The 23,542-nt window shown below is 46.6% G+C and overlaps 1 protein-coding gene across 2 annotated transcripts in view; it reads left to right on the top strand.

Annotated features, from left to right (window-relative positions):
- Positions 1 to 23,542, top strand: part of PLCB3 (phospholipase C beta 3) — a 70,928-nt gene that overhangs the window by 33,235 nt on the left and 14,151 nt on the right. The window contains exons 12-27 of one of the 2 annotated variants that reach the window (XM_028709200.2): positions 124 to 206; positions 342 to 426; positions 1,753 to 1,936; positions 7,243 to 7,350; positions 8,591 to 8,655; positions 9,380 to 9,476; positions 10,587 to 10,671; positions 12,051 to 12,175; positions 12,948 to 13,102; positions 13,530 to 13,691; positions 14,278 to 14,377; positions 17,130 to 17,234; positions 18,497 to 18,588; positions 19,905 to 20,040; positions 21,666 to 21,701; positions 23,028 to 23,211. In XM_028709200.2, the coding sequence (XP_028565033.2) occupies positions 124 to 206; positions 342 to 426; positions 1,753 to 1,936; positions 7,243 to 7,350; positions 8,591 to 8,655; positions 9,380 to 9,476; positions 10,587 to 10,671; positions 12,051 to 12,175; positions 12,948 to 13,102; positions 13,530 to 13,691; positions 14,278 to 14,377; positions 17,130 to 17,234; positions 18,497 to 18,588; positions 19,905 to 20,040; positions 21,666 to 21,701; positions 23,028 to 23,211 (1,802 nt within the window). Of the gene's footprint in view, positions 1 to 123; positions 207 to 341; positions 427 to 1,752; positions 1,937 to 7,242; positions 7,351 to 8,590; positions 8,656 to 9,379; positions 9,477 to 10,586; positions 10,672 to 12,050; positions 12,176 to 12,947; positions 13,103 to 13,529; positions 13,692 to 14,277; positions 14,378 to 17,129; positions 17,235 to 18,496; positions 18,589 to 19,901; positions 20,041 to 21,665; positions 21,702 to 23,027; positions 23,212 to 23,542 lie in introns of both variants that reach the window. The other variant, XM_028709199.2, reaches the window with a different exon arrangement.

Genomic DNA, 23,542 nt, shown 5'->3' with positions numbered 1-23,542 from the left:
CAGGCCCCTCCTACCAGTGGCACGTGGCCCCCAGAAGGTTGCCCAGAAGGGAATGTGGCCCTCAGGCTGGAAAACACCCCCCACTTCTGCCTTAACCCCTTTCCCTGCCTCACTCTGTTACAGGAAGTCATAGAGGCCATTGCTGAGAGTGCCTTCAAGACTTCACCTTTCCCTGTTATCCTCTCATTTGAGAACCACGTTGACTCGTGAGTAGTTGCAGTGCCGCAATGGCTTGTCTGAGACTGTCATCCTCTCCCCTCTTCTCCTTACAGCGCTGTATGATCAGAGAGGCCTGCGTGACTGATAAACTTTCCTCTGTGTTTCTTGTTTTCCTTCTGCAGGGCAAAGCAGCAGGCGAAGATGGCAGAGTATTGCCGCAGCATATTTGGGGATGCTCTCCTTATTGATCCTTTGGATAAATATCCGGTGTGTTCTGGGAGCAAGATCAACCAGGGGAATGACATGTGGGCGGGTTGGTTGGGAGCGGCTGCGGTCCTTACTTAGGTTGTGTACAGATGACCACTCCAGTTCGCTCGCACTGCTGGTTTCTGAAACCGAGTACAGTGGTGCCTCGCAAGACGAAATTAATTCGTTCCGCGAGTTTTGTCGTCTTGCGATTTTTTTCATCTTGCGAAGCACGGTGTTGGGAAAGTTTTGGAAAAGCTTCAAAAATCACCAAAGTCTTTAAAAACCTCAAAAAAGGCTACCACACTGCGTGCTATGAGTTGCTCCTCGAAGTCAAGTCGCAACTGTATTAGCGGTGTTAAGAAAAAGGAAACAAACTTGCAAGACGTTTCCATCTTGCAAAGCAAGCCCATAGGGAAAATCGTCTTGCGAAGCAACTCAAAAAAACAAAAACCCTTTCGTCTTCCGAGTTTTCCGTCTTGCGAGGCATTCGTCTTGCGAGGTACCACTGTACGCCTGATGTCAGCCACAATCCACAGGTACCCTGTAGCTTCTGTTTGATGTCCTTTGCCTCAAACCAGCCTCCACCCGATTTGAAAACGGAAGTTGTGGTGAAGCTGAGGTGTGTATGGCTCGGGCAGCCATTGCACATGCTCAGTTGACATCTTCAGTGAATTAGAGTTCAGCCTGGAGAAAAAAATCAAGTAATGGGCATCTGGTGAATACATCCTCTTGGTTTATCTATCTCAGGGTAGTCCCAAGGGCTGTATGCAGCACTTAGAGACGCTTGCTTTGGGAAGGAGGTGTGAGGCTCTGACAGGGTCCTAGAGTCCTTCCTCCTTCCCAAAGCCTAATTAGTGCTTTCCCAGCTTTGGGAAGCAGGTGGGAGAGCATCAGGCCCTGGCCAGAGCCTCCCACCTTCTTCCCAAAGCCCAGCACCTTGTTTACCTGACTTTGGGAAGGCAGTGTGAGGGATGCGGTGTCAAATTTTGGCCTCTCCCCCTGCTCGACAAGGTATTGTGCGGCCCGTTGGTTCCGTGTTGAAGTACTCTTGCAGCCCACATGGTAAGAAAAGTTGGGCCGCCCTGATCTAGTTCACTGTTGTCCACACTCACAAGCAGCACTGCTCCAGGATTTCAGACCAAGATCTTATTTGGAGCTGCCAGGTAGTGAACCTGTGGGCTTTTGCATGCAAAACAGCTCTGTCACTGAGCTACACCTCCTTCCCTTCTGTGAATAGATTTATCTTTTGAGGGCATCAGCACCCGTCTTGTCTCCTAGTCTGTGAAGATCTCCTGCTCTTGCTAACATCTTAACATCTCCCATTTTGCTCCCCCCCCCCCGCAGCTTCAGCCTGGTGTAGCTTTGCCAAGTCCCCAGGAGTTGTTGGGCCGGATCCTGGTGAAAAATAAGAAGCGCCGTGTGCACGGCAAGGGATCTGAAGGCAGCATTCGGAAAAGGCTCCTGGAGCAGACACCCAGCTCCTACAGTGATTCATCTGGAGTGGGTGAGCCAGGCTCTCCTGCGCTAGGTATGCGTCTTAATGATTTGCAGAGCCATTTTTTCCCCTGGACATAGGTGTGTGCATTTATTTATTTCCAATGTTTATAGACCATTTTTTAACCGTAGACGGTCTCAAGGCAGTTTTTCACCAGAGTCAATAAAAGAACCCGTCGGTCCAAAATAATACAGCATCTAGAAAAAAACTCATGGGCTAAAAGACATCAGATCGAAGCACGTTCTTACTTGTAGTTGCATGCATGGAAGTTGCTTCCAAAGGGGATGCTGCATGCATTTTACTCGATGGGAGTAGAATTTGGTGATTAGCTGTGGAGGAGAAAGCGACAGAGTGCAATAGAGAGGCTAGAGGAGATAAAACGTGGAAATCATTCTCCATTTACTTCATGGTTTATATTTTAACACACTAAATGGTAAATACTGCCTCTGATTTTGCAAAAGACCCTTGTGGTCAGATGCAATTCTTAAGCATTTCGGGTCACTGGTTTGATAACAAAATAACTTATACCTGCTTTTATTTTACAATGCACATTCTGTCTCAGTTGTGGGAATTTATTATATTGGATGTCCTATCTGTACCAAGTATTGAAATTTTTATTATTATAAAGGATTGCGATGGTGTGGGGGAAAAGCTTAAGGTTCCTTAAATAGGCATCATCATCATCATCATCATCATTTTATTTGTATCCCACCCTCCCCAGCCAAAGCCAGGCTCAGAGTGGCTAAGGTAAAGGTAAAGGTACCCCTGCCCGTACGGGCCAGTCTTGACAGACTCTAGGTTGTGCGCTCATCTCACTCAAGAGGCCGGGAGCCAGCGCTGTCCGCAGACACTTCCGGGTCACGTGGCCAGCGTGACAAGCTGCATCTGGCGAGCCAGCACAGCACACGGAACGCCGTTTACCTTCCGCTAGTAAGCGGTCCCTATTTATCTACTTGCACCCGGGGGTGCTTTCGAAATGCTAGGTTGGCAGGCGCTGGGACCAAGCGACGGGAGCGCACCCCGCCGCGGGGATTCGAACCGCCGACCTTTCGATCGGCGAGTCCTAGGTGCTGAGGCTTTAACCCACAGCGCCACCCGCGTCCCTTCAGAGTGGCTAACATCATATAAATAAGATGATGTGCATAATACAAGCGATGAATGAATTAAGATACATCCCACAATTAATTCAAACAATTAAAATTAAAACTGGACAAGTGGCAGTCTTCAGGTTAAAATTGGAAGCGGTTAATACTCGCCAAGACCAACTGTTTCCACTGATATTATAAGGACCTATGAGTGGGCTGGGGAACCTCCTTCGTGCTTGTTCTTATACAACTTATTTAAATGCCTGCTGGAATAGAAGGGCCTTTGTTGAGCACCTGAAGTTCAACAGGGAGAGAGGCCTGTCTGATCTCAGAATTGGGCCCACAGTACGGAATGCATGGCTCCAGAAGGAAACAAGCTAGGCTTCCGAGCCATGGTGGTGGGGCCCATGAACAGAGACCACCCCCCTGCAAAACTCTGTGACTGGGCAGGGATGTGAGGAATTGGGATCTCCCTTAAGGTATCCCTGCCCCAAGTTGTTAAGGGCCTTGTAAATTCATACCAGAACCTTGAATAAGGCACAGTGCCCAACGTTTAAGCACCGCTGTGATGTGCTGGTTGTAGTCTGTCCCCACCTTTTCAGATGAGCATCTGTTTTCATCTGTAGCTGGGAAAAGATGAGTCCAGGCTTGCGTGAGCAGCTAACTCATTCTTCAACTAGAATCTATGATGTGTAAGCTGAAGCGACCGTTTTATCTTTCTTATTATTGTTACTGCTCTGCTTTTGGCTAGCCAGGGGAAGACAAAAGAGTTCTGCAATGTTATTGCCCCACTGAGCACGGAGATGGCGGGTGGGGTGGGGTTGGGGGCTCAGAGTAGCTCAGTAGTGGAGCGTATGTTCTTCATGTGCCAAGTTCAGTCACTGGTTATCCCTATCCATTCTCCTGAAAGACCATCTTCATCAGACTCTTCCCTCAGCTGGCAATTGGCAGCAGTCGGTCTGTCAGGCTAAAGGGAAGGGGGAGAGCAGGGGCTGCAGGGCCTCTCCATCCGTTCTGATGTGAAATACCAGCGGTTTTTGGCTCCCCTCCCTGAAATCTTTCAATTCCAGCTGGTCATTGTGAGAACTCGGCAACTAAAAAAGAGTGCCTGGGTTTTCTCTTTCCTCCTCCATCCCAACCCCTTTTCCTTTTGTGCCTTGGGGTGTTCAGGGCGGATAGGGTTGCCATATTTTGAAGAGCAAAAAAAGGGGACGCTGTGGCGACTCTCATTTTAAATAACCTGTACTATATGTAGGCTATAGAAGCTGTGATCTATTGCTGAAGGTGGCAGGAGAAGAGAAGAGGAAAGCAAGTTTTCAGCAACCAGTAATGATGATGACGATGATGATAATAAATTTTATTTATACCCCGCCCTCCCTGGCCAGAGCCAGGCTCAGGGTGGCTAACACCAATAAAATCACAGTAAAAACATAATAGGGGGGAAAGAGGGGGGGGGAGGAAAAGGGAAAAAAACCCAATTTAAAATACAGGTTAAAATGCAATTTAAAATGCAGCTATGGCTATGTCTCATCCAGAAAGTATAGCCAGAGACATTTTGGCAAATTTAGAAATCCACCCGGACAGAAATTTTACCCCGGAAAAAGAGGACACATGGCAACCCTAAAGTACTTCTTCATGCAGTGCAGAGAAGAAGAAGAGTTTGGATTTGATATCCCGCCTTTCACTCCCCTTCAGGAGTCTCAAAGTGGCTAACATTCTCCTTTCCCTTCCTCCCCACAACAAACACCCTGTGAGGTGAGTGGGGCTGAGAGACTTCAGAGAAGTGTGACTGGTCCAAGGTCACCCAGCATTGCATGTGGAGGAGCGGGGAATCGAACCTGGTTCACCAGATTACGAGTCCATTGCTCTTAACCACTACACCACACTGGCTCTCAGTGCAGAGTTAATTCATGGAGGAGAGGGCTATTGATGGCTGCTAGCCATGAAAGCTCTGCTCTGTCTTCACAGTTGTGAGGCAGCAATGCTTCTGAATACCAGTTGGTGGAAGCCACAGCAGGGGAGAGTGCTCTTGCGCTCAAATCCTTCTTGCTGGTTCCCCACAGGCTTCTGGTTGGCCACTGTGAGAACAGGATGCTGCACCAGATGGGCCTTTGGCCTGATTCAGCAGGCACTTCTTATGCCTTCTTACGAATCCAGTAAACTATACTGGAGGCTGATGCGAGGCACAGCACACATTTCCTTCCTTCCTCCTTTGCATCAGACCCAGAAGCAGGGGCAGAGTAAGTGCAAATCAAATCCCCCTGCTTTTGCTTCCTCCTTGAAACATCTGAGCTTAGCTGTCAACAGAGCAGCGCTCCCTCTAGCCCAGCGCTGTCTGCCTTGACGCAGTAGCGATTGTTTAGAACCCTGCTCTATTTAACTAGAGGTGGTACATGGGAAACTTCTGCATCAAAGCGGCAGAATTGCTGTTATTGTTCAATGTCTTTGCATCCTGCCTTTCTCCTGAGTTGGGAATTAAGGTGGCTTAGAACATTTTTTTTAAAAAAACACATCGTTATGACATATGAAGTAATAAAAACAAACGATTTGAAATCAAAAGTTAAAACACAATAAAACACATGTAGAGCCAGCCATTCAAGCACAGTTTGCCCCGACAGCGTCCCACCAGCCAGCTTTGTCTGCACCTTAGTTTCCAAAGGTCTGTCTGAACAGGAAGGTCTTAGCCTTTTGGCAGAAGGGCAACAAAGAGGAAGGCAATTGAACTTCCCCTAGGAGGGAGTTCCTCAGTCTGGGAGCAGCCACAGAAAAGACTCTCTCTCTCTCTCTCTCTCTCTCTCTCTGGTTGACACCAACTGTGCCTCTGATGTTAAATGGAGCAAAAGGAGGTGCTCACCTGAGAATCTTTGCAGCCAGGTAAAGGGAGATGCAATCTTTCAGTGTTATACACTACGTATCTCCCCAGCTACTGCAGGCACAGGAAAGAGCACAGCGTAGGAAACCTCAGTATATGATTCATCAATGTTTAATACAGCTGCTCTCCAGCTCTTTTAGCCTGGCATTGATGAGTACGTTGACAATACTTGGCACGGACTCATTAGGGCTGTAGAGAAAAAGCCCTGGACTCTTTTACACGCCATTTCCCCCGAGCCAAGAGTCGCATATCTCCCACCAGTTTTATTCAAATGCAGAAGGGTAGCTTAAGATGCCTACCTGGGAGACAGGACGTCAGCTCTCCTCCTACCTTACAAGCATGGCTATGGCTCTCGTTGGTCAGAAAGAGCAAGGGCCACTCCCTCCAAAGAGAGGGGAGAGGTCTTTAATCACCATCATTATTTAATGTATTTATATCCCACCTTCCTCCCAAGTTGGGATTTCAGCGCCTTTGGAGCTTTATGCCCCTCCCTTCATTTGCGGTCCAGGCCAGATCTTCCTATGTACTGCTCTCATGTTTGAAGGCCTGTCTCATAGAAGATGGAGGGAACTTTTTTTCTGTCATGCCTAGAGGGTAGGACCCAAAATAAAGGGTTCAAAAATGACAATGCGATTTTAAACTAAATTTTGAGAAGGACTTCTGGCTGGTACAAACAGTTTAGTGGAGCAGATTTACCTTGGAAGATGGTGAGTTCAGTTTGGTTAGAGGCTTGTTGTTTTTTAATGTAGAGACTGAATGGCTACCCTATAAGAGGATTGCCTGCGTTGATCTTTGAGGTCCTTTACACACTAGAATTCTGTCTACTGTATTATTAATTCATTGTATAGCCCACCCTTCCTCCCAGGAACTCAAGGTTGTGAACGCTGTTCCTCCCATCTCCCTTTTATCCTCACAACCACCTTGTGACGTAGGTTAGGATGAGAGACAGTGATTGGTCCAGCGTCACCCATTCAACTGTCTTAGTGGCTGAGGGAGGATTTGAACTCTGGTTTTCCAGGTCTTCGTCCAGTTAGGTGGAAGAACGCACCTGATTTTGTCTCATTGGTTCAAAGGTGCAAGAATTAAGATTTCTTTCTCTGTTTTTTCGCCTTCGGAAAATAGGCTGCATACACACCATCCACATGTTTTACCCCAAAGAATCCTGGGAACTGTAGTTTGTTAAAGGTGCTGAAAATGGTAGCTGTATGAGTAAACCACAGTTCTGAGGGCGCTTTTGAGGGCTTTAAATACATGGTATATATGCAGCCCCCTTCTCAGTTAACCCTTGTATTGCGTGAGCTCTTAACGTTTTCTTCCTGCTCTCAATTTTTTTTATTGTTTTCCTCCCTCGCCCCCTGACCCCCCCCCCCAAAAAAAAACAGGCTCTCCTTTTGCAGAGCAGGCTGAGATACTGTCACCAGCCATGACCAACGGTGAGGAGAAGTCTTCTGACAGAATTGCAAAGCTGGTTGAACCCCGCAAGTCTATTGGTGAGTGTCCTTCAGGGAAGACAGGAGACTGTCTGAGGTACCTGAGGTACCAATTGAGTTGTCAGTTGAATTGCCAGAAAATTCAAATGAAAATTGGAGGGGAAATTTGAAATCCATACAGATTAGTATTCCGGACATGTTAGGATACCATGTTTCCTTAGAACCCAAAATATGTCTGCTCAGTTATTTGAAGGATGCTGTCTCTGAAGAGACTGAGAAATAGTATAACGGTAGCCTAAAAATTGAGGGAAGGTACATCTCCCACTGTATGTAGATAGTTTGACAAAATTTGGTCTACAGTAAGAATGATTAAGTTAACTTATTATAAAAGAATACATATAAAAAGCCTAATATGTTAATGGTAAAAGGGCTACTTTTTGCAATGCTTTGGAATAACAAGTTTAGTGATAATGTTCAACATTATGCTGCTTTCAGTTTGCTGTAACACTGTTACTATTTGAATACAGACATCTTTATTTTGTTGAATCTTACTTGTTAGAATCCCTTATTTTAATGATTTCAATGGTTTGGTTTGAGCAATAAAGTATTAAAAATTTAAAGAAAAAAAATCAGTAAGGGAAATGGCTGGCCAATGTTTGCTTATTCTTGCCGTGTCTGGAACAGAAGTCAATGCAGGGAATGTGACTGGTATTCAATGTTGCTGCTGTGTTTTGTTTTTTTTTTGTTTTTTTATTTAATTGATTTTTAATTTCAAGTAACAAAACATACCCCTACAAGGAAAACAGGACTTAGAAGTTGTATAGAAAGAAAAGTAAAACAGTAGCTCATGGTTGCAGTTTTAGACATTTCAAGAAAGGCAATCTAATGAAAGTGTTTCTCCATAAGGTTCTGTAAGTCAATATATTTGTCTTAACAAAGTCAATAAAAGGATACCATATTTTGTGATCCTCTGATTCAGCAGCTCATAGCCCACTTGGGGATGTTAAAAGTTTGAGCAAGACTTCACATTGGAGCAAGCTAGCTACTTTTGCTTCTGAGGAAGGAAGGAGCAGCAGATCAGAACACAATCTTGCATCAGTGATGTCTCTCTCTCTCACACACACACACACCCATTCTATGGGGAGTGGGAATACATTAATCCATTATTATTTTTAAGCTTGTGGTATACTGTAAATGTGCCCTCAATTCATTGCCCTTCAGGGTTCAGGAATCATCTCTCCCCACTTTAACTACATTTTGGCCTTGAGCTTCTAACCCCTTTCCTTCCTTCCATGTCCAGACCGTGAAGCTGAGAGCGAAGAGGAGGAAGAGCAGCCGGACCCCAAAAAGCCCACGACAGATGAGGTGCGTGCAAAGCAGGGATCTGAAACCCGTGGCCCCTCTAGATGTTGATGGACTTCAACTCCCATCAGCCTCAGCCAGTGTTGTCCAGGATGATGATGGGAGATGTTGTAGGCTGACAACAGAGGGGTCCCCATCAGCGGTGTCAAGGGGACTGGTTTGAGTGTTGTGTACACTGTATTTTAAGCAGACTTCTGGGTGGAGAGTGAATGTGGTTTAGCAGTTAAGAGTCTGTCGGTCTGGGAGGCCATCACTCAAATCCCTACTTGGCCATGAAGATCACTGGGTGGCCTAGAGGGTCCTTTGGCAACTCTAGGCCTAATTTACCTCATAGGGTTGCTGTGAGGAGAAAAGGGTGAAGGGGGGTGTGGCGGACGCCACCTTAAACTCCTCAGAAGAAAGGTGGGATTGAAATGTAGTAATAGTGATAATAGAATTTGATGCTACAAATGGCAGGTGGGCCGATGCCAAAAACTTTAAATGCTTCATCACATTTGGCCATCATTTCTCCCCATAAATTGTAGTAACAGGAATATGACATTATGGTACCACTTCATGCATTAAACTGCATGCATACACAAATGTGTGTATATATTTGTGTGTGTGTAGACACACACGCACACGTGTTTAAAGAGTGCTTTAAACATATGGTGCGGATGTGACCTTAAACTTTTTTTTCTAAACTGTTTCCATCTCCCCTTGTCCTCCTCTCTCCCCTTTGTGACAGGGCACCGCAAGCAGCGAAGTCAATGCCACAGAAGAGATGTCTACACTGGTGAACTACATCGAACCTGTCAAGTTCAAATGCTTCGAGGTGGCCAGGAGTGAGTGAGAGCGGGGAGGGGGATGGACACTGGCAGTAAGGTGTTGGGTGTAAGTTTAGGAGCAGGCAATCTGTGGCCCTCCATGCATTGTCAGACTCCCCATCCAGATGTAGGCCACATTCACAGCATATATTTAAAGCAATATGATACCACTTTAAACAGTCATGGCTTCCCCAAAAGGATTCCTGGAGCTTTAGTTTGTGAAGGGTGCTGAGAATTGTTAGGCAACTCTTATTCCCCTCACAAAGCAACAATTCCCGGAGATCTCTGTGAAGAGGGATTGATTGTTAAAACACACTGGAAATTCTAGCTCTGTGAGGGGAACAGGGGTCTCCTAACAGCACCCTTAACAAACTACAGCTCCCAGAATTCTTTTGGGGAAAGCCATGACTGTTCAAAGTGGCATCACACTGCTTTAAATGTATGGCGTGAACGTGGGCATGGTGAGGGACACCTACATGGATGGGTTCAGAATACAATTAGAAAAAAATATATAGGCTCATGCTAGCAGTGGCTACTAGCCAACATGGCTATGTTCTACCTCCATTATCCTAGAGTGGTTTAACAGTCAACCTCTCGTCGCAGAGAATTCTGGGAATTGTAACTCTGTGAGGGGAATAAAGCGTCTCCTATCAACTCTAAGCACCCTTAACAAACTGCAATTCCCAGGATTCTTTGGGCAGGGGAGCCATTGCTGTTTAAAGTGGTAAGATACTGTTTTAAATGTATAGTGCGGATGTGGCCATGGATTCCAGTCATATCCAGGGCTTTAAATGGTGCACATGCAGCCTATGTTTGGACAAGGTGTCTGACCTGCACTCTCTAGTCTGACATCAGCTTTCAAGGGTCTCTGACATAAAAGGGTCTTTTTTCTGATTCCTTTATAACTGGAGACGCCAGGGACTTGAACCTGGGACCACCTGCGTTCGAAGTGCATGCTCTCTACCACTGAGCTATGACCCTCTCCCCATTGACATCCGCCCCAGTGTGTAAATATTCCCCTGATAGGGAAGAAGCAGCAGTAGGCAGACTGGGAGAGGTGTGTGCGCAAGGCTGTCTGCGTAATGTGGAGCATTAACACGGTGCCTTTTTTACTTCTCTCCTCCCAAGAACGCAACAAATCTTACGAGATGTCTTCCTTCGTGGAGACCAAAGGTTTGGAGCAGCTGACCAACAGCCCCATGGAGTTCGTTGAGTATCCTGCCTGGTGATGTAGGGTGGGTTGAAGCAGAGTTGGCCTCACTGCTGAGCAGCCCCTAGGTAGGCCTCATCTGTGCTGTACCTTTGAAGCAGTTATCCTACCGCTTCAACCAGTCATGGCTTCCCCCTTGGAATCATGGGAGCGATAGTTCGAGAAGGGTGCACGCTATTCCCTCTCACAGAGCTTTTGTTCCCAGAGTGGTTTAGCAAGTCAGCCCTTCTTCCCAGAGAACTCCTTAGCTTTGTGAGGAAAATAGGGGTCTCCCATAAGCACCCTTACCAAACCACATTTCCCAGGATCCTTTGGGGGAAGCAATGGTACTGCTTTAAATGTCTAGTGTAGATGAGGCCCTAGTTGAATCCCTGTGGCAGCACCTTTTTTCCTACAACAGTGAATGGTACGGCTGTTTTGAGTGCTTGGAACCACTTCTGTTAGTAGAGACTGATCTGTTAGGGCAAATGGGGCCACCAAGCTCATTCTGCCTTCTTTCTTACAAGCAGTCCAGGAGTGGCTCTGCCCATCATTGGCTCTGGCACCACCTTCTGTTGGGCTCCCTGCCTTCTGCCCTACTAGTCCCAATGGGCACCAGTTGGCATTGGCTCCTGTGTGTCCTGCTCATGGGAACTGTGGGAAAGAAAATCCAAGATAGGAGGTTATGTATGTGGGGCTCATTCTGTAGACCCAGGCATAAGTAGGAGTTGGGGGAGTAACCGCAAATGCTCAGTGGTAAAGTCAGGTAGTCTAACTCTAAGCCTCTCCATGAGCAAAGGGATGACATCAGTTTTATTGGATTGGACCATTGGTCTCTCTTAGGCCAAGAGTGAGGAATCCGGTTTCAGTTTGGAGGACCTCGTTCCCTTGTGGGCAAGTGTGTGTGTGTGACATACCAAGGGTGGGCGGAGCCAGATACGGAAGTGGGTGGAGCAATGTATAGGATTCTTGCAGTTTGCACAATAGGCTCCAATCCTGGCCAATGTCTACACTGTCAGCAGCGCTCCAGGATTTCTCCAGCAGCGTGTGTAGAAGCTAGCCTATCATGCAAAGGTAAAATTTGTATTAATTGCTCCGTCCACTTTTGCCTTCATCCCTGCCCACCACTGGCATGTGGCCCCTTGAACATGGCCCAGAAGAGAACGTGGCCCTTGAGCTGACAAGGTTTCCCACCCTTCAGTTACGTCTTGATATGTGTGTTTATGTGTGTGTGTGTGTAAGTAATTGATGACTAATGTTAGAAAGAGGGACGGAGAGCCTGAGAAAACGGAATGCCTTCAAGGGCACGTTGAGTGCTCCCAGCTGATCCATGATCATTGATGGCCACGGTAGAGTTGAGGTGCCCTCGTTGGCTGTTGCCTTGACAAGCACCCCTTGCCCAGATACAACAAGCAGCAGCTGAGCCGGATATACCCCAAAGGGACCCGAGTGGATTCCTCCAACTACATGCCTCAGGTCTTCTGGAATGCCGGCTGCCAGATGGTGGCACTCAATTTCCAGTCGCTTGGTAAGTGCCATCCTCTCCCCCCCTCCCCCGGCTTGCTAACAATGAGGGCTAGAAACTTATTTCACGTGTTTTATTTTATCTACGGCATTTATATACTGCTTAATCATTAGCATTTCTAAGCAGGGTACGTGAAAAATAAACCATTCAGTGAATGTGACAGTAAAACCAAACTAAATGACTTCTGGAATAAGAAAGTCCTTGTTGTGTGTCTGATACTCCACAAGGAGGGTGCATGTCTAAGCTCAGCCCAGAGGAAACGCCACGTTTTTGGGCCCACAGTGCTGAGACTGCATGGCTTTCATATGAAAGGAAGGGACAGCCCTCCCATCCTCTGGGTTGCATTTTTTGGGTCAGTCCGTTGCCAAACATGGCTGGTGGTCTGCGTTTTGGTTTAAGCTGGCCAGAAGCAGGAAAGACCCGTGGCAACTCTCTTGACTTATTTTCCTACCAAATTAAAGAGGGAGGGGTCTAACCACGCACAGTTCACTTTCACGTATGCATAAGGCAGTAATGGGGAGCCTGTGGTCCTCCATATGTTTGCTGAACTCCAACTCCCATCTGCCCCAGCCAGCATGGCCAGTGGTGAAGGATGATGGGAGATGTAGGCCAACAACATCTGAAGGGTTACAGCTTCCCCACATTCCTGCTGTAGAGTCTCTGTGCTCTTCAGAGATGGAGGTTTCAAGAGGCGGGGGAGGTGGAAGGATAGAATATTGGTTGTTCTCCTTTGTATGATGTATTGACACTTGTGCTTGAACCTCTGTTTGCCCAGACTTGCCAATGCAACTGAATCTGGGCACCTTTGAGTACAATCGCCGGAGCGGGTACCTGCTCAAGCCAGAGTTCATGCGGCGCCAGGACAAACTCTTTGACCCTTTCACCGAAGATATCATTGATGGCATCGTGGCTAATACCGTCAAAGTGAAGGTTCGAAGGGTGGTGGTTTGCAGGGCTGTTGCAGGGCTGATGAACTTGTGGCCCTCCAGATGTTGCTAGACTCCAGCTCCCAGCAGAATAGCCAGTGGTCAGCAGTGATGGGAGCTGTTTTTCAGTAGTTTCTGAAGGGCTACACGTTCCTCACCCCTGGGCTGTTGCTGTGACGAGTTGCCAGCTTAATATATTAGTGGGAGACTTAAACAAAGAGGGGGAGCTCTTTGTTCCACGCCCTGCTTGCACCTGATTGGGCAACTGCTAGAGGCAGGTTCCCCACACTGATTTAAAACAAGGATTTGAACAATGCTGTCCTCCCAACAAAAAATATAGAGAAGAGTTAACACTTCTCACTTTATAAACAGTAAACAATCAGTCCCATCTCTCTCTTTCTTTCTCTCTCCCTCCCCCATCCCACTCCCAGATAATCTCAGGACAATTTCTTTCGGATAAGCGGGTGGGCATCTACGTTGAGGTGGACATGTTTGGGCTGCCGGTGGACACCAAGCGCAAATTCCGGACGCGGACATCGCAGGGGAATTCTTTCAACCCAGTGTGGGATGAGGAACCTTTTTTGTTCCACAAGGTATGGGTGAATGCAGTTCTAGCACAAGGACTCGGCTCTTGAAGAAGCCATAATAACATCTAATTTGAATTTGGTATCTGAGCTCCCTAAAATAAGAACGCTTCTGAGCTTATGCAGAGCGCATTTTCTTAATTGTACTTGCCTGTGTAGGGACAGATCAATGCCATCAAGTGGTTTAATATTTGCTGCCTCCCTTACCTAAACAACCTTGGGAATTGTAGTCCTTTAAGGGAGAGCTCAACCCGTCTTATCAGTTTTTCGTACCAGCTTCCAGCTTTCTTTTGAAAATAGTATGAAACTTGTAGTGTGGAGCGGGTCTTACGAGATGGAGATTCCATAAGTTAAGCAAGCAGGACTTTTCCAACTGTTTTGGCTTTTGGCATGCTAAAAATGGAGCCCTCCAAGTGGAGGTTTGGGCAGCCATCCATCTGTGGTATTCTGAATTCCCTCCATCAGCCAGTGGGTCGTACTAGGTAACCTATAGGACCCTTCAAATTCCAATTCTAAAAATCACAATGGAAGGTGTCGTGTCTTTGTGTTTCTGCCTTTCCCCTAATTAATACACCTGTCTTGTCTGTCCCCTCAGGTGGTACTTCCTACATTAGCCTCGCTGCGTATAGCTGTCTTTGAAGAGGGGGGTAAATTTGTGGGGCATCGGATACTGCCTGTCTCTGCCATCCGTTCAGGTGACCCCCCCTTCCCCTTCCCCTCCCCATACCCGTTTACTGAGATACTGCCGTTCAACTCAGTGGGGCTTATTTCTGAGGTTAGACATGACAGCGCTGGAAAATACTTATTCTGGCGCCATCTTTTGTGCATTAGAGCATCGGTGGTTATCCTGAACAGTCCTGTGGCCCTCAATAAGCTTATGTGTCTATCCCCACAGCAGCCTGGGGGGGGGGCTGTGGGGAGAGAAGAGGGTGGCACCACTCACTTTTTGCTCAGGCCCTGCCCTCCGCTGCCCCACCCGCAGCCAGCATGCAGCGCCTCAGGGGTCACCTCCAAGAGATTGCAGCCCTTGACAGGCCAAAGGTTATCTATGCCCAGCCTATCGCTTGCTTTATCAGAAAGTAGAAGTGTTTATCCTTAGGGAGCAGATTTTATTAATTACATATATGCACGTGCATTTTAAACAGCAGAGCCAAAAGGCCGTGAATTGTAAAGAGTGGATACGCAATGTTTCCGTGGAGAGCCAAATGCGTGCAAAATAAGGGCAGCCGTCTAGATTTCTAGATTAGCTGGGCTGATTTATCACCGGAAATGTGGTCCTTATCTTGTATACATTTGTGCTTTGCACAGAAATGTCAGAAACCCGCTGCTTTGCATTTAAGGGCCTTCTGGCCTCACTGTTTACTAAATCATTTTCCTTTTTGTACCTCTGTGTGTGTACACACACACACACACACACACACACACACACACACACACAATGTGTGTGCTGTATAATTTGCCAGACAAGGACCATAAACACAGGAAGGCACTTTATATCAGCTCAGCTTATTTGTCTGCTTAGCTTAGTATTGTCCACTCTGACTGGCAGCTGCTCTCCAGAGTCTGGGGCAGAGAGGGAGCTCTTGCCACAATCTGCTACTGGATCATTTTTAACTGAATCGAACCCGATACCTCTCATGCAAAGCATCTGCTCTACCAATGAACTGCAGCCCTTCTCCCAAAAATGCACCAATTGAATGAAAAGGCATTGGGATGATTGGCTAGGGCGTGAAGCTGTGAAGGTGCCTGATACTCCAAAGTCTTCCCACAACGCTTGAGATTGTTTAAGTCAGGGATGGGGGAACCTTTGACCCTGTGAGATGTTGTTGGGCTTCAACCCCTGTCGCTAGCTGAGTGGCTGTCCTTGGCAGAGGCTCTTGGAAGTTAGGGCACATCTGCACCAAACATTTAAAGCAGCATATACCAGTTTTTAGTGTCATAGCTTCTCCCAAAGAATTCTGGGAACTGTAGTCCGTTAGGGGTGCTAAAGAATTGCTAAGAGACCCGAGTTCCCCTCACAAAGCTACAGCTCCCAGAGTGGTTTAACAGCCACTCTTCCCAGGGAACTCTGAGAATTGTAGCTGTGTGAGGTCAATAGGGATCTCCTAACAGCTCTCAGCACCAGAGGCGCCATCTTGTGAGGGCAAGTGTGGAGGCCAGTGTTGTGGCAGGAGGGGAAGAAGCCAGTCACTAGAGCTGCTTTGCCGCCATGCTTTTTGAGCATAGGAGGGGCAGAACCTACCTCAGATATATAAGGGGGAACAAAAGAGCTCAGACCCTGGGCCTGGCGCCCCTGCTCAGAAGCCTTAACGGGCTACAGTTTCCAGGACACTTTGGGGGAAGCCATGACTGCATATAGTGGTATTACAGTGGTACCTCAGGTTACATACGCTTCAGGTTACAGACTCCGCTAACCCAGAAATAGTACCTCTGGTTAAGAACTTTGCTTCAGGATGAGAACAGAAATCTTGCTTCAGCGGCACGGCAGCAGCGGGAGGCCCCATTAGCTAAAGTGGTGCTTCAGGTTAAGAACAGGTTAAGAACGGACCTCTGGAACGAATTAAGTACTTAACCTGAGGTACCACTGTATAGTATTTTGCTTATTTACATTTATTAATTTATTTTTAAAAAACCAAATGTGTATACCCCCATGTCTAAAAAAGAAATCAAAGCGATTTACTGCAATAAAACATGAAACCGTACAAGAAAAACCATATAAAAAACTTAAAAATAGGCATCAATTAACTATTCAGGAAGGATGCATAGTGCCTGCATAGGCTTGGCAAAGCACAAAGGTTTTCAGCAGGTGTTTAAAAGGGGGGGCAGGAAGAACCTGCTGAATCTCTAAAAGGTAAAGGGACCCCTGTCCATTAGGTCCAGTCGTGGCTGACTCTGGTGCTCATCTCGCTTTATTGGCCGAGGGAGCCGGCGTACAGCTTCCGGGTCACGTGGCCAGCATGACTAAGCCGCTTTTGGCGAACCAGAGCAGCGCACGGAAATGCCGTTTACCTACCCGCCGGAGTGGTACCTATTTATCTACTTGCACTTTGACGTGCTTTAGAACTGCTAGGTTGGCAGGAGCAGGGACCGAGCAACGGGAGCTCTCCCCGTCGCGGGGATTCGAACCACCAACCTTCTGATCGGCAAGTCCTAGGGCAGATTATTTCACCAGACTGGGCCGGTGACACTAAAGTCTCAGTTTTAAATACATGGTGTGGTTGTGGCATTGGAGTCTGGCAACATCTGGAATCCTGATGTCAGAATCTGGCACCTTCTGCCTGCAGAACAATGCTTTCCCAATAAGCTCTGTTCCTTTCCCCTAATGACCGTTCCCTCTCCATTTCCAAGTATTGGCCTTTCCTCACACCTGTGCTTGCTGCCCCTGAATATCTACCTCTCCATTCTTACTGTTTTTTTTCTGTGTTTACCCTTCCCTTTGTCCCACAGGCTATCACTACATTTGCCTGCGCAGCGAAAGCAACCAGCCCCTCTGCCTCCCGGCCTTGCTGGTCTACACTGAAGCCTACGACTACATCCCAGACGATCACCAAAGTAATTGAATGCTTGCGGTGGGAGGCGTTTCACGAGCAATCCCTCTTCCCAGGGACCTCTGGGGAATTGTAGTAGCTCTGTGAGGGGAACAGCTTCTCTTAGCAACTCTCTGTGCCAAACCAAGAAAACTACATTTCCCAGGATTCTTTGAGGGGGAAAGCCATGCTTGTTTAAAGTGATATGATATCTCTTCATACAGTGCAGATGGGGACACATGATTTGTCGCTGAAAGTTAGCCACTTGGGCTGATCTGTATCGATGATAAGATTAGCTTGACCTATCATATCTAGAAGGCTACTGTGCACACCAGGAGAATACGAAGCTATATGAGCTGATGTGAAAAGGTGGTATCTTTCTGCTTGTGCCTGATCATGTGTTTTGGGCCCTGCTCAAGACCCCTTGGGGTTTGAAACACATTTCGTCTCCAGTATAGATCTGTTCATTCTTAGTCACATCAGACTGCTGCTAGGACGCTGTATCAGCCTCCTGTCTTTTTGTGTAATTTTATCCACCTCTTTGTTATGTGTTTCACATTTTTTGTGAGATTAAAGTTGTGTTTTATTCCTGGATACATTTTAGTAGCACTTTACGTATGGGTTTTCTTTTGGGGGGGTGAGGGCTCTTACCCAATTTTGGGTTGTGTTCTATTACGTTTATTCATTTATTAAATTCCTTGTATCGAACACAGTTGTGCTCTCAGTAGCCCTGCTGAAATTAAGGGACCTAGTTGGCCATGTGCATTAACTTGCTAACTCTGAGTAGGTCTACTCTGAGTAGGACTGATTATTTCAAAAGATTTATATACCTCTGGATTGTAATAAAACCTTAAAAGTGGCTTACAAATGAGAATAACCAATAATAAAATTAGCAGTTTAAAAAAATGTTTAAATCGGCCATCTAAAATGATTGAAAAAATAATAATTAAAATCAGTATATGTGCTGCTGAAGCAAGTGCAGAAAAAAATAATTCAAATCAATGATAAGCTGAAAACAAGATTTAAAACACATGTGAACATTCTACATGTCTGGATAGGCTTGTGTAAACAAAAATACTTTTAGCAGGGCTAGTATGTCTTAAGGAATCTGTGTCTTAAGTCCAACTTTGGAGACTGGGATGTGCATATCCTATTTTTTTTGTGTCTCGCGGTGATGAACTTAGGTCCATTAATTTCATTGGGTCGAGTTCAGTTGTGCAAGCATGCACACAGAGACAAACAGGCTTCCTCATGTGTTCAAACTAATGGATCTTCTTTTCCCCTCAGATTATGCAGAGGCTCTGATCAACCCCATTAAACACGTCAGCTTAATGGACCAGCGAGCCAAGCAGCTTGTGGCTTTGATAGGAGAGAGTGAGGTGAGGGCAGCCATGGCAAACAGAGGGAGGGAAGCGGATGTGGGGCTGGAAGGGTTTCATTTTCGTTGGACCTCCCCATGTGGGTTGGATCGCAGTTACCTCCCAGGTTTCATAGTTCTCTGAATTCTGCCATAGAATCCTCTACTTAAATATATATATATATGTATTAGAAGGGCATAATATCTAAAAAAAAAGGGTGTATGCAATGCTGGTCCTAATCAAAGTAGACCCATTGAAATTAATGGACACTGCTAGCTTGGGTTCATTAATGTCAGTGAGTCTCCTCAGAATAAAACTGACTTGGATACAGCCTGGCATGTTAACGAGTGTATTTTAAAAAAATATATATTTATTTTTCAGAGTAAATAATAGTGTTTCTTTTAAACTAATTTTAATATTTTTTAAAAAATGGCTTTAACCCACCCTGGCATCTTGTGGTGAAGGGTGGGTTTAAAAGTTGAATGAAGAATAGAGATTATTAAAAGTTACAGGTTAAGACAGAAAATGGATTTATGAAAGAACCCTGTGTGAAACTGGGAAAAGACAGGTTCACCTGTTGCTAAGAAGGCGGGACAAGGGATAAATCCTATGGAAGTGCAGGCAGCTCCCTCCTTGCCAGTGATGTAACGGTCCAGGGTCAAGGACCCCTTACTATTTCTGCAGCAGGGTCTCTGTCTCCAGCATCCTACAGCCGCCCAATCAGCATGAAAGGGGATCTTTTTAGCCACTGCCTGCTCCAAAGCTAAGCATTTAGGGTCGTTTCATTTTCAAGAGAACGGTGTACAAGTTCTGTTACATACAACGAAGCTTCAGGCCAAACGCAAGTCCCTCTGAGAGAAGATATTGGAGCACTCCAAATCATGTACAGTGGTACCTCTGGATACGAACGGGATCCGTTCCGGAGCCCCGTTCGTATCCAGAAGCAAACGTAACTAGCGATGGCACGTCTGCGCACGCACGCATCACTTTTCGCTGCTTCTGCGCATGCACGTGACGTCATTTTGAGTGTCTGCGCATGCGCAAGCAGTGAAATCCGGAAGTAACGCGCTCCATTACTTCCGGGTTGCCGCGGAGCGCAACTCGAACGCCCTCAACCCGAAGCTCATTCAACCCGAGGTATGACTGTACATACACAGAAAATAGCAGATCTAGCTGAAAGGCAACACATGGCAGCAATAACTGCAACGTACCCCCTTCATATTACAGTTGTATAATTGCAATATTATTGTACAATCTTAGAAGGGTGAGGGTGTGACTGTTCTGAAGGGACCCCTCACTTCTGAATTTGCCACTGTGCTACTTCTCCTCACCAGCAGGAGAATGCAGAGAAGCCACGGACATCGGTGTCAAGAAGTTCCTCTGGCGTGACCACTCGCCCCACTGAAGAGGCACACAAGCCCCCACCTCCTCTGCTCCCCCCAACCCGGAGCCCCAGCGTAGTTCCCAGTCAAGGTAAGATCTAAAGTAAGCACAGGGCACTTCAGGCCCCAAGGGCCAATTGCAGCCCTCCAGGCCTCTATGTGGACGCGGGTGGCGCTGTGAGCCTAGGACTTGCCAAACCTAGGACATGCCGATCAGAAGGTCAGCGGTTTAAATCCCCGTGACGGGGTAAGCTCCCGTTGCTCAGTCCCAGCTCCTGCCAACCTAGCAGTTTGAAAGCACGTCAAAGTGCAAGTAGATAAATAGGTACCACTCCGGCAGGAAGGTAAATGGCATTTCCGTGTGCTGCTCTGGTTCGCCAGAAGTGGCTTAGTCATGCTGTCCACATGACCCGGAAGCTGTACGCCAACTCCCTCGGCCACTAAAGCGAGATGAGTGCTGCAACCCCAGAGTCGGTCATGACTGGACCTAATGGTCAGGGGTCCCTTTACCTTTACCTTTAGGCCTCTACGTATGTCCTGCAAAACTCTCCCTAGGCCTCACCCCTCAACAGCCCTGCTGTGCTCCCTCTTTTTGCCTTGAATATGTCCTTGAACTCGGATATGCTAGTCTAGTGTACAGACAAGTTTACATGCAGGCATTTTTTATTTTTTTTTTGCCTAACGTGGGGCTTGAGCCCACAACTCTGAAATCTCCTGCTCCACCAACTGAGCTATAGTTCCTCCTCTATTTTTTCAGGTTTTCCTTCCACTACTTGCGAATGGCTGGGGTTTTCTTTTGGTGTTTTGTTTTGTTTTGTTTTGTTTTGTTTTTTGCTTACCCCTTTTTATTTTACCTCTAGCCTTACAGCAACAGGGGGTCTTCTTTCTCCCCTCCCCCCCCCCCCGGCTTCCTCCCCACCCCACAAACAATGGAGACACATTCCCCTGAACTATGCTGGGAAGATCCCCTGTGTTGCTGTGGCCTGGTGATTAACGGTTTGTGGTAATGCAGGGGTGGGCTTTTCCACCGGTGGCACCAGTGTCACGAAATGCTCTCCTTGCTGTAATAGGACCCATCAGTATTGGCATGCCGCCGGCTCTTGAAGGCACACCTGCTTAGAAAAGCATTCTCTTGATCTCCTGAGTTGAACCTGCGCTTTTGACTGTTTTAAGGGTGGGTGGGTTGTTGTACAATTTAATTGTGGATGCTTCTCTTCAGTGTTTTGATGGAAGTGATTTATTCTGTATTTATTTACTTTTACGGACTTTATAATGCCTATCTTCCCATTGCTTTCTTCATGCTGCCAATTAACTCAATACAACGAATCACGTGTGGCTATACTTTTTATAATCTATTTTATCCTTGTAAAGCCTTTAGAAGGCATTTTGGCAAGTAAGTGGCATATTCATTATTAAATGCTTACTAATATTAATATTATTGATCTGTCCGCTCCCAAGAACTGCCAGTAGCAGCCTTCTAGCAATAAACAAGTTCTAGGAAAACACAATTGGGGTTTATGCGGTTGGGGTTACTGCTGCCACAACTGCTGTCTTTGCAGTGGGTACATTTTCTGGGAATGTGCCCCACTACTTCCCCATACTTTCCTGGACCCATGTTTTAAGAACAAGCTTCTAAAAGGATACCCTCATGCCCCTTTCGTTATTTTAACTCCTGTTTCTCATTTCTTTCTCTCATGCCTTCTCTCAACCCTGTAGTGCAAAGGGACGATCTGATTGCCAGCATCCTTGCAGGTAAGAAGACATTGTTGTGCCAACACCCTTGAAGATAGAATCCAAAGGTCCTCTAGACCAGCCTTTCCCAACCTTGAATGCCCAGATGCTGTTAGACTACATTTCCCATCATTCCTCTGTGCTGGCTGGGGCCACTGTGAGTTATAGTGCAGCAACATCTAGGGCAGTGTTTCCCAACCTTGGGCCTCCAGCTTTTTTTGAACTACAATTCCCATCATCCCTGACCACTGGTCTTGCTAGCTAGGGATGATGGGAGTTGTAGTCCAAAAACAGCTGGAGGCCCAAGGTTGGGAAACACTGATCTAGGGACCCATAACTGGGAACAGCTGCTCTAGATCACTGATTTCTTAAACTGTGGGCCTGCAAGCCCCATTCAGGGTTGTCTGTTGCAGCCCAGTTGAACTTTTTATGTCCTTGACTCTTGTGCTTGACTTACTTCTTCGGCTAATGGAGACCGAGGCCATTTTGCCCTGGCAGGGCCAGTCTGGCATAATGGTTAGAGTGTTGGACTAGGACTGGGGAGACCCAGCTTCAAATCCCTACGCGGCCGTGAAGCTCATGGGGTGGCCTTGGGCCAGTCATGCTCTCTCAGCCTAACCTACTTCACAGGGTCATTGTGAGGATAAAATAGGGAAGGGGAGAACAGTGTGTGCCGTCTTGAGCTCCTTGGAGGAAAGGCAGAATATAAATCTAATTATAAATACAAATAAATAAATTATCACACAGGCTAACAAGTCCCTGTCCTAGATTCTGAGATTTTCATAATGCAATGGTGGTTTTGATGCCAGTGTTAGGAAAAAATCTATTGTGAAAATATAAGTTGTGAATGTTTTTTATTTGTATAATGCCATATTTTTCCGTGTATAAGATGCCCCCATGTATAAGTCGCCCCCTATTTTTGAGGACTCAAAATTAAGAAAACACCCCTCAGCACTATCTATGTATAAAATGAGCCCTAATTTCAAACCTAATTTTTTAGTTTAAAAAACCCCTAGTTTTAACACGGAAAAATATGGTAATTAACCCATCTTCCAAGACCCTCATCAATTTTCAAGTGGGGGAAGGAAAAGTCTTGAACTGCTACTGTGGATTTAAAAAATAAACCTGCCTTATGGTGGAACCACAGGCGGCCATTTTTAGTTTTCTCTGGAATCAAGTTCCTAGACCTTATGACTCCAGAGAGAAACTTGAAAACGTGTGGACAGGGGCAGGTGGGAACTGCCTTGCACTGCACGTGCTCTCTCTCATCGCCTTGTTGTTGGACAGGGATTACAATATTCTGTAACCTCTTGTGCCTGGGTGGGTGTTTTGGGGGATATCTTCCAGAAGTGTCCCCCCAGTCCCTGGAGGAGCTGCGCCAGCACAAGTCCTTTGTGAAGCTGCTGAAGAAGCAGTACCGTGAGCTGAAGGAGCTCCGGCGGAAGCACATGAAGAAGATCTGCAGCCAAAACAAGAAGCAGAGTGCCCAGTTCTCCCAGGGGGAAAAAAGCCGGTTGCGCAGCCAGGAAGGGTGAGAAGAGACTGGCTTGGGCTCATGTGTCTGTGGCTAGAAGCGGGAGAGCTGCCTTCATGGGAAAGTCTTGCTGCAGCACGCTAACAGAGGGCTCAGCCATACTTCACTTGTCCGAGAGGTTTTCTGCATCTTTCCCCAAAGAAAAAAAACAGAAATCCGCAGAATTGCTGTTTAGTCCAATTCAGTGATAAACCATGACTTTTCTTGGAGGAAAGCAGCAGGGCATTTCCAATTCTTCCAATTCTACAGTTCTATTGCTCTTTGCAGCTAGAGCCAGCCAGATCCCTGTCCAGGGATGGGGACTGGAATAAGCAGAGTGCAGGCCGGT

Source organism: Podarcis muralis, chromosome 16 (genome assembly GCF_964188315.1).
Source record: "Podarcis muralis chromosome 16, rPodMur119.hap1.1, whole genome shotgun sequence".
Lineage (NCBI taxonomy): Eukaryota > Metazoa > Chordata > Lepidosauria > Squamata > Lacertidae > Podarcis > Podarcis muralis.
Note: the sequence above shows the minus strand (reverse complement) of the source record. Positions and strands in the feature narration are given on the sequence as shown.